This window comes from Eimeria acervulina, genomic scaffold (assembly GCF_000499425.1).
Source record: "Eimeria acervulina Houghton genomic scaffold, Eah_scaff1122, whole genome shotgun sequence".
NCBI classification, from domain to species: Eukaryota; Apicomplexa; class Conoidasida; order Eucoccidiorida; family Eimeriidae; genus Eimeria; species Eimeria acervulina.
In genome coordinates, this window is record NW_013549412.1 from 1 (window position 1) to 9,881 (window position 9,881).

A 9,881-nucleotide genomic window follows, 5' to 3' on the forward strand; every position below is an offset into this window, starting at 1 on the left:
AACAGCAGCAGCAGCAGCAGCAGCAGCAGCAGCCGCAGCAGCAGCATACCCGCCAGGTTGGTTCTCGCTTTTCTGGCTGTGTTTGCTGCTGCTGTTCCTGCGATGTTCTCCGCGCACTGAGAGACAGCATCCAGCAGCAGAGCGAGAAAAGGCTGCGGCAGCAGGCCTCCCTTTGTTTTGCTGCTGCTGCTGCTGCTGCTGCTGTTGCTGCTGCTGCTGCTGTTCTCCTGCAAGGGACTCCCTGGGCATAAGAGGTGAGCAGCAAATGCTGCTGCTTTATTTATATCAAGCGTTGATAGAGAAGGCGAACCAGAGAAACAAGCAGCAAAGGAGACACAGCCCTCCATTCGAGTGTCTGTCTCCTTCTTGGCATGCTTCGCGCATGATGAGGCCCCTGCTGCTGCTGCTGCTGCTGCTGCTGCTGCTGCTGCTGCTGTGTCTGCTGCAGCTCCTTCTGCTGCTGGAGCAGCAGCAGACGTAGAGCTCTCATCCACCAAGCGCTTTTCCCCTTCGCCAGCAGGAGATTCCGATGTTGCTGCTGCTGTTCCTGCTGCTGCTGCTGCTGCTGCAGTGCTTTCGTTAGAACATTCCGCCTTCACCTTTAAACCCGCCTCAGCAGCAGCAGCAGCTTCTCCTGCTGCTGCTGCATCTTGCTGCTTGATGAGTCTCTGCCTTGCTAGGTCATGTACGTCCTTCAGCAGCTGCAGCAAATGCAGCAGAGCGCGCGGCAGCAGCTGCTGCTGCAGAAAGGAGACAGCTGCTGCAGGCTGCAGCAAACCCCAGGAGACACAGTAGACAAACTCAAAGAAGAAGAGAGAGAGTTTTGCTTCTGTCTCCGGAGACACAGAAACAAAGATGACGTCCAGATCTACCGCTCGCACGCAGCTGCAGCAGCAGCAGCAGCTGCTGCTGCTGCTGCTGTCGCTAGAGTCGCTGCTGCTGCTGCTGCTGCTGCATGAGACTAGCTGGTCCTCTATGCCTCCCTCTTGCAGCGCCAGGGGAAGATACGGGAGACATCGCAGCCGCCAGGCCTAAGAAGACAGCAGCAGCACAGCAGCAAGAGCAGCAGCAGCTAAGTGTGGGGCCCCGCAGGGCACCTCATTATGTGGTGTGCTGCTAACTGCAGCAACGCATTAAATGCTGTTTAGGAGAGAGACAGACGCAAGGCCGGTGGTGTAGTCGGCCTCCTAAGGCTTCGAGGTGTACGTGCAGCTCAGGGTTTAGGGTTTAGGGTTTAGGGTAAGAGATGAAACGCAGTCAGCAGCAGCAAGTCCGCAGCATTTGCTGCTGCTGCAGCAATTACTGCTGCTGCAGCATTTGCTGCTGCTGCAAATACTGCTGAAGACGCTGCTGCAGAGAGCAGCAGCGCTGCTAGCGTTGAGCGGGGGTCTGCTTCGGTGTTGTGGGGTGTAGGTACAGCAGCAAAGAGGTGAGCATACACCTGAGATGAGGTGTACATACACCGCATGCAAAGGCCTCTTACCTCTAATCTCTCTACTAGCAGCTGCGAGAAGTTTTTCTCTGTTGTGTGCAAATCGCACTGTCTGTACGGGTCTATTAGAATGCTGCGGTCTACGCCTCCATCCTGCAGCCCGCTGCTGCTGCTGCTGCTGCTGCTGCTGCTGCTGCTGTTGCTGATCAGCTTAACAGGCACGTAGCGATGTGTTGCTGCAGCAGATATCGATTGAAGGCTCATGTCAGCCTTCGTATCCTTCTGGCGAGTTGCTGCTGCTGCTGCTGCTCCTGTTGCTGTTGCTGCTGGCGCTGCTCCTGTTCCTGTTGCTGTTGCTGCTGGTGCTGCTGCTGCTGCTGATGATGCCGAAGGTGGGGTCGCGGCTGTTGCTCCGGACCCCACCCCTGTCGTAGAAGCAGCGGCATTAGCAGGTGCTGCTGCTCCTGCAGCAGCAGCAGCTGGTTGCTTTGTAGCAGCAGCAGTCATAGTGCTTCACTTTCACGTCAGCAGCAGCACCGAAAACAGCAGACAATGCACGCGATGCAGCGAGAAGCATGCTGCTGCTGCTGCTGCTGGTGTTGTTGTTCTGCTGCAGCGCAACAAACAGCAGCAGCAGCAGCAGCAGCCGCAGCAGCCGCAGTAGCGCGAGAAGCAACGACGACAGCAAGCTGCAGCGTGTCGCCTTAATCCCTCTTTGAAGGCGCTCTCGGCCTCATTCCTAATAAATAAAATGTAAATATGGTTAAGGAGTAGGTAAATGAAAAAAAGAGTAGAAATACCCGCAAGAAAATGCAAGAGTTGCGGTGTACGTACACCCCAGGCTGCTGAGGTCTTGCTGCACTTCTTTATTCTAAAAGAAGAGAACAAATAGAATATTAAACAAATTCAGAAGACAATAGGCCCCATGACCACCAAACAAAACATCAAAACCCCCGATACAAATACCACTTTGGGGCTGCATGCAATGGGGCTGCAATGCGAGCATAAAGAAAAAAACTCCTTCTTGTTTTGCTGCTGAGGTGTACATACACCTCACGCAAACGGCCTTATATAAAGACTTTTGCAGGAATTGTTTGCTAACTCAACAGCATATGAGCGAAGCACTGGATAGCTTAACTCCTCTACCCGCCACACACACTGTTGAGGCTGTAGCTAGCTACAGCTAGCTATAGCTAGCCATAGGGCGCTGTAGATGGCGGCGCCTATCTGTACGGAGCTCCAGATAGCTGTAAGCAGCTGTATCTATCTGTAGCTAGCTGCGGAGAGCTGGAGCTGTCTGGGAATACCTGTGGCTAGCTGTGGCTAACTGTGGCTAGCTATAGCTAGCTATAGCTAGCTACAGCGTCCACATTGTGTGTGGTAGTTGCTGCGCATGTTAGTTTGATTGATGCAGACGCTCCCCTTCACTGTGCAGCAAATTGTTGCGCGGCGCTTCGCTGACTTAAACGCCTGTCTATGCCCCCAACCTTAAGGAGAGCCCCACACCCCTAGACCCCGCTATCCACAGCTAGCCATAGATTCATGCAGCTAACCATAGCTAGCTACATACGTATCATATACCCACGGAGATCTGCACTTGTTGCTTCTGCCTTAAGCCCTAAAGCGAGCACCGTCTCTTCTATGAGTAGAGGGTAGCTCTAGCTACCGCAGCTAGCTGCAGCTTTATACAGCTAGCTAGTTACGATTAGCACCAGCTATGTACAGCTACCTGTAGCTAGCTATGCAGCGCAGCGCCTGCAAGCCCGTCTGGCGGAGTGCGTGGATAAGCTGGGGTGTCTCCGCAGCTACAGAGAACGTAGCACTTGCTGTTGCACCACTGTGGGGTGTGGGGCCCCCTCTGCATGCAATAGTAACTGCTTGCGGCTGCAGGCCTACTATAAGCTGTTCGGGTGTCTCTCTACACTGTAGATATGTTTGTTATTCTGTCTGCTGGTTCTGCTGCTAGAGAGACGAAAGTACAGCACTTTATTATATTTGTATCAAGACAAGGAAGAGGATATTGTAATAGACTATATAAAAGAAAAAATAAAATAAATATCTGCAGGATAAGGAGTCCGCAGGGGCACAAGAAAATAAATAATACAAATGCTGGAGCCTCGCCAAAGAAAGGTGATGGTGACTTTGCCAAACATTTCAGCCCCAAGTTCCGCTGCATGCATGCACTGCATGCATGCATACACTGCATGCATGCATACACTGCATGCATGCATAAAGGGGCATCAAGAGGGGTTTATTTCTTTCGTGGTGCTGCTGTTAGGGGACACGGGGTGGCTGGTTGTCCGTCTCTGTCTCCGTTTAGATATACAGGCGTTTGTCTTTGCATCTCCTCACCAGCCCCTCCAGAAGCATAAATAAAGAAAGAAACAAAATACAAAAAAACCAAGAATCTTCTCAAGGTGGGGCATGCAATGCAGCACAGCAGCATGGCACGGGACAAGCTCGTGGGATCCGATCCCACGAGCCCCTCATCTTCGGGTGTCTCTTATATATCAACCCCACAGATGCTCATGCATACACAACAATCACAAACAGAGACACCTCAGCCTCTGCTGTCAAAGCGCCTCCTTGAGGTGTATGAGCAGCTGCTTTGCTGTTGTTGTCACCGCCAGTGGAAGCAGCAGCAGCAGCAGCAGCAGCAGTAGCAGCTGCAGAGCTCCCCAGACACTGGAGACGCCCAGCAGCAAACGCTGGCTGCATATATAAGCTGCATCTGCTTCAAAGCTGCGGAGACACCCGAAAGGAGACACCCGAAGAAGAAACAGCGGGACAGCCCCAGCCCCAACCACACCTCAATCAGTAAACATCTTTAAAAAACAGCTCCTGTCGCATGCACGCACCCTATATCCAACCATAAAAGGTGTACTTATTTAACAGAGGGGGGGCCCCCCAGGGGCCCCATAGGGGCCCCTCACCTAAAGAGGGGGGCCCCTGCGTCTTCCTCTGTCGCTGCAGCAAGCGGAGGCCTCATCCCAGCTGTATGTGCGTACACCCCAGGTGTACGGCAGGCCTCCACTTCTACCTAATTCTTCAGGTGTCTCCGCGAGAGGCAAAACATGAGAGACACCCCACACCCCACACCCCACACCACCCCCTCGGTGCATGCAACCTCAACTCCTAGGAATGGACGGAGTGAAGAGACGATCCCACCTTCCCCCAGCAGCACCCCACACCCGTCCCACACCCTGACGGCCACCTCAGCTGCTGCTGTTGCTGCTGCTGTTGCTGCTGCTTTGAGTCTGCATCTTGTACAATCAAATAAACCCCAGTACGAAGACCACCACCAGCTGCTGCTGCTGCAGCTTCTTCTGCTGCTGCTTCTGCTTCTGCTGCTGGTGGCGTTGCCGGCTACTACTAATATTTGAGTGCTTCACGAAATGTTTATTGCGTGTGTTCTATAGGGTGTAAAGCGAGTAATACATTTGGGGTGTACATAAACGGAGGGGTTGTTTTTGCTGCTGCTGCTGCTGTTTCTGCTGCTGCTGCTGCTGCTGCTGCTGCTCGAGTTTCGAGAAGCTATTTTTTACTAACGCTCCAGCTCCTAAGGCCTGCCTCTGAGAGACACTTGGCTAAGGCTGTACAGTCTAAGGAGACAGCAAATATCTCACCATTATCAATAGGATGACCGGTTAGTCTTTCAACAAGCTTTGGATGAGAAGCAAGCAAGAACTTAGAAGCTGTCTCCACAGCACAGAGAGAACGAAGCAAAGATAAACCTCTTCTTAATACACCGCTCTCAGGCTCAGTATACTCAGGCTCCATCTCTTCAGGTGTTGTCCATACAGCTCTCTGTACAGCCGGTTCTTGTTGAGCACTCTCTCTTAAAAACAAACAACTCTTCCTCAAATTATCAGCACGAGGTGCGCACTGAAGAACTTTATTAGGGTTAGAGAATCTATCCAAGCCCTGAATAAATGCAGCAGCTGCAGCATCGAGAGGCTCTCCCCCTATTACCTTATCTAACGCAGTTAAAGCTGCTTCCGTATGATCTATATTGCTGCTGCGCCCCCCACTACTGCCGCTGCTGCTGCTGCTGCTGCTGCTGCTGCTGCTGGTGGTTTGGTTTCCGTTGCTGCTGCCCTCATTTGCTCCCTGCAGCGCTGCTGCTGCTGCTGCTGCTGCTGCTGCTGCTGGTGCTGGTGGTGGTGCTGCAGCAACAGGTGACCCCACAGATGCAAACTGCTGCTTGCGCCACCACGTACCGTAATTCCCAACAAGACAATCAAATATATCTCTCTGAAAGCCGTTTTGTATACGTACAGATTTTGTTTTCTTTAAAACAACAGGAAGAGACTCTCCGATATCTCCTGCAGATTCTACTATTTCACGTAGATGAGGGGCAGGGATAATGCGTACACTAGAGCATATATATCCATCTGCCTGCTGCTGCTGTTGCTGCTGCTGTTGCTGCTGCTGCTGTTGCTGCTGCCCTGTAGAAGGGCTAGTGGATCCTCCTCCTCCTCCTGCTGCAGATCCTCCTGCTGCTGCAGGGCATGCAAGGAGTTCTAATATACCGCTGAATGTCTCTAAGCATGTCTCTATTCCGGATTGAAGTGTAGATGTAAAGAAAGCATCAAAACAAAAATGTCTCTTCTGCTCTGCCGGCATCCCCTTCACATTGCGACAAAACCTTGAAAATAACTGTCTTAATAGCTCTGCTTGCAGCCTACCATCATCGCTTAACTCTGCGACACCATCACTTGCGCTAAAAAACCCTGTCCTTTGCTTCCTTACTGTTGGCTGCACCACCACTATAAACAAAACAAAAACAAAGCAGACAAAAGGAGACTAGATTCTTCATCATTATATATATATACATATATATATATATATATACGCATAAAGCAGACAGAAGAGCAGACACAAGAGAGACAGGAGGAGACACTATATTTTATAATTATTATTTATTATATAAATAATAAATAAAGGAGACACAAGGGGAGACAGAGGGGACAGGAGGAGAATATATACTTTGTAATAATTATTTAATATATAAACACATAAAAGAGACAGGAGACACAAAAAAGAGACAGGAGGAGACTGTAGATTATATAACAATTATATGAAGTACACTGATTAAGGAGAAACGGAGGGAGACGCGAGGAGACAAAAGGAGACACCAGACATATATATATATATATATCTATATATATACATATACAGTAGATGAACAGATAAAGGAGACGGGAAGGGAGACAGTCGAGGAGACAGGAGGAGGCTCTAGATTATATAATAATTATTTAATAGACACGCAGACAACGTAGGCAGAAGGGGATACACAGGAGACAGCTAAGGGACACTTGAGAGACAGTTTGGAGACAGTTAGGAGACACTGAGGAGACAGTTAGGAGACAGTTAAGAAAGATTTAGGAGACAGCTAGGGGACAGTTAAGAGACATTTCGAAGACAGTTAGGAGCCAGCTAAGACACATTTAGGAGACAGTTAGGGTACAGTTAGGAGACAGTTAGGAGACAGTTAGGAGACAGTTAGGAGACAGTTAGGAGACAGTTAGGAGACACTTAAGAGACATTTAAGAGACATTTTTAAAGAGGGAGAGTGTGTGTCTTACGTCTCTGTGAGATTTGTCTGCTGCCGATGAGTTCTTCTCCTGTCCCTGCTGTCATAAACACCAACATCTTTGTTTCTTTATTTGTGTTTGTTTGTTGTCTCTGGAAGGCTTTAAATGCACCTACTAACTCAGAAGCCTCTCCTATCGCTCGAGGGGCCCCAAGAGGAGACAAAAATCGAGAAGGGATGCATGCTCTGTCTGCAGGCGTTACAGCGTCTTCGTTCGTTGTGTCTGGAGACAGAGACAAATCAAAAAGGAGACAGCAAAGTTAAAGGAGACAGAAGAGGAGACAATAAAGTAAAAGGAGACAGAAGAAAAAGATACAAAGAAAAGAAGATGGCTCATGGAGGAGGAGACAGAAGAGGATACAGAAAGTAAAGAGAGACAGAGGAGGAGACAGAAAAGAAAAGGAGACAGAAGGAAAAGGAGACGAATAACAAAAAGGAGACAGAAGAAAAAGGAGACAAAAAACAAAACATAAAGTGAGGCAAAAAAGAAAAGAGACAGCAATGAAAAGGAGACAGAAGAAAGGTAAGAAGACATAAAAGAAAGAGAGACAGAAATGAAAACAGATTAAGGAGGAGACAGTTTTAGGAGACAGTTCAGTGTCTCCTTAAACTGTCTCCTTGCTAATCCGCCTTCACATGTTGGAGTGAGAAGAGAGACCAGGAAAACGAGAAAGAAGAGACAGCAACAGAAGAGGAGACAGGAAGAAGAGACAAAGACAGGAGACACAAAAAAGGAGACAGCAGAAGAAGAGAAAGAAGACAGAGAAGGCAGACCGTATACTGTCTCTCCCGTCAGAGATACAGCAAAGGAGACAGCAATGGAGACAGCAAAGGAGACATCAAAAGATGCATTAAAGGAGACAGAAAAGTAAAAGAGACAATAAAAGGTATACTAAAAGAGACAGTAAAAGAGACAGTAAATGGCGGGACTCACGCCCCGGGATCGATCGCCTCCCGAGGAGACGATCCCGGGATCGATCATCTCCCAGTGATATCTTACCAGGGGCTGAGCTCCAGGTTTCATCGGAGACAGAATGATCTTCTTGTGTAGACTCATCCGAAGACAACTGAGCAGCAGCAGCAGCAGCAGCAAGCAGCAGCAAACAGCAGCAGCACCAAACAGCGCAGCAGCAGCAGCAGCAAACAAAGCAGCAGCAGCAGCAGCAGCAGACACAGCAGTAGCAAACGCGAGTTTTAAAATATATATAATAAGAACCACCAGGATAACAGTATGGAAGCAGCAACACTGCCTATGCCTCTCCCTCTGCTGCCTGCAAGAACCCTAAACCCTAAACCCTAAACCCTAAACCCTAAACCCTAGGTCCTGCAATAACTGCCCAACCCTCAAAACCTCCTTCTACTCCCGCTTCTCCCCCCTCCCCCTCCTTTCTCTGTTGCTGCTGCAGTTGCTGCTGCTGCTTCTACTGCTGTTGCTTCTCCTACTGCTGCTGTTGCTTCTGCTTCTGCTGCTGCTGCTTTTGCTGTTATTCGAATGATCTCTTACATCTGTCTGCTCCACATGCTCGCTGTCAAAGCGTTCAAGGAGACTGTAGCGGGGCCTGGGAGGCCAGCCAGGTATAGTAGGGCTAGACCCTACTTGAGCAGTATTTGCTGCAGAACCTTCATCTATAGGGGCCCCCCCCAGAGGGGGCCCCAAGGGGGGCCCCAAAGGGTCCACTAAGGAGACCCCCTGGGGCCCCAAGGGGGGCCCCAAGCTGTCCCCTAATGTACCCTCAACAGGGTCCCCTAAAGAGCCACCCATAGGGCCCCCCAAAGGGCCCCCTCCTACTAGAGGGGCCCCCGGGGGCCCCCATACAGCTGGAGAGCGGAAGGGCTGGGCGAAGAAGGAATTAGCAGCAGAAGTAGAAACGTTGTTGTTAGCAGCAAGAACAGCAATAAATAATGAAGATAAGACAGCAGCAACAAAGAAAAAGTAGAAGCAGGCCCCCATGGTGTGATGGCTGAAAAAGAGATAAGTTTAAAGCCCCCCCCCCTTCTAAGAGAAAGCAATAAGAGCCTAAAATATGCAGATAAAATAAAGAAAAGAAAAGATAATTAAATATATCAACAAAGAAAAACAATATACTACGACTCAAATGAAGAAGGACCCGATTGATTGCCCGCTGCAGCAGCAGCAGAAGCAGCAGCAGCTGCAGAAGCAGCAGCTGCAGCAGCAGCAGCGCACCGCGCGGCAATGGAGACAAAAAAATATTCAGTAAATAAACCTCTCTCAAACCCTTTTCTTCATAACAATCAATGCCTGCAGCAGAAGCAGCAGCAGCAGCAGCAGCAGCAGCAGCAGCATGACGCTCTCTAGCAGCAACCAAACAAATGATCGGGCTGGGGTCCTCACTGGGGCTGCTGCTGGGCCTCTTGAGTTGTTGCTGCTGTTGCTGCTGTTAAAGAAGCAAGTTTATTAATGCTTAATTTTTTTCTTTTGTTTTAACTCTAAAATACTCTCTTATTTATAAAAGCAAGCATAAATACACACATACTTAAACAAAAAATGAAGAGGGTAATACATGTAGCCCGCTCGGCGCCCCGAGCCGCACAACCGTGGTCTGCTGCTGCTGCTGCTGCTGCTGTTGCTGTTGCTGTTGCTGCTGCTGGTGCTGCTGTTGGTGTTGCCGCTGTTGCTGCTGGTGCGGCTGGTGGTGCTACTGATGTCCCCTGTACATTAAACACTAATTATTGCTTTAAATGCATTAAATATATTATTTATCTTCTTAACAAACCCAAACAGAGCTTCTGAATATCTACACTTCCTTAGCTGCTCCCGCGTACCCCCAGTACACCCCAGGCCCCACAGGGGCCCCACAGACTTATCTGAGAACTAAAAAAATAAATATATAT

The 9,881-nt window shown here is 49.5% G+C and overlaps 2 protein-coding genes across 2 annotated transcripts; both read right to left on the reverse strand.

The window, feature by feature from the left end:
- Positions 1–49: 49 nt before the first annotated feature.
- On the reverse strand, positions 50–1,939 carry EAH_00055800 (hypothetical protein, conserved; the record flags this gene model as incomplete). Its single annotated transcript, XM_013393847.1, has 2 exons — positions 50–1,031; positions 1,484–1,939. Coding segments are annotated over 2 exons (1,438 nt in total), but the record flags the coding sequence as incomplete, so codon positions are not given.
- Positions 1,940–4,966: 3,027 nt separating this feature from the next.
- On the reverse strand, positions 4,967–8,979 carry EAH_00055810 (hypothetical protein, conserved; the record flags this gene model as incomplete). The annotated part of the gene is made up of 4 exons (XM_013393848.1): positions 4,967–6,201; positions 7,021–7,251; positions 8,029–8,095; positions 8,533–8,979. The coding sequence occupies 4 exons, from the start codon at positions 8,977–8,979 to the stop codon at positions 4,967–4,969; spliced, it is 1,980 nt and encodes a 659-aa protein (XP_013249302.1).
- Positions 8,980–9,881: the final 902 nt, after the last annotated feature.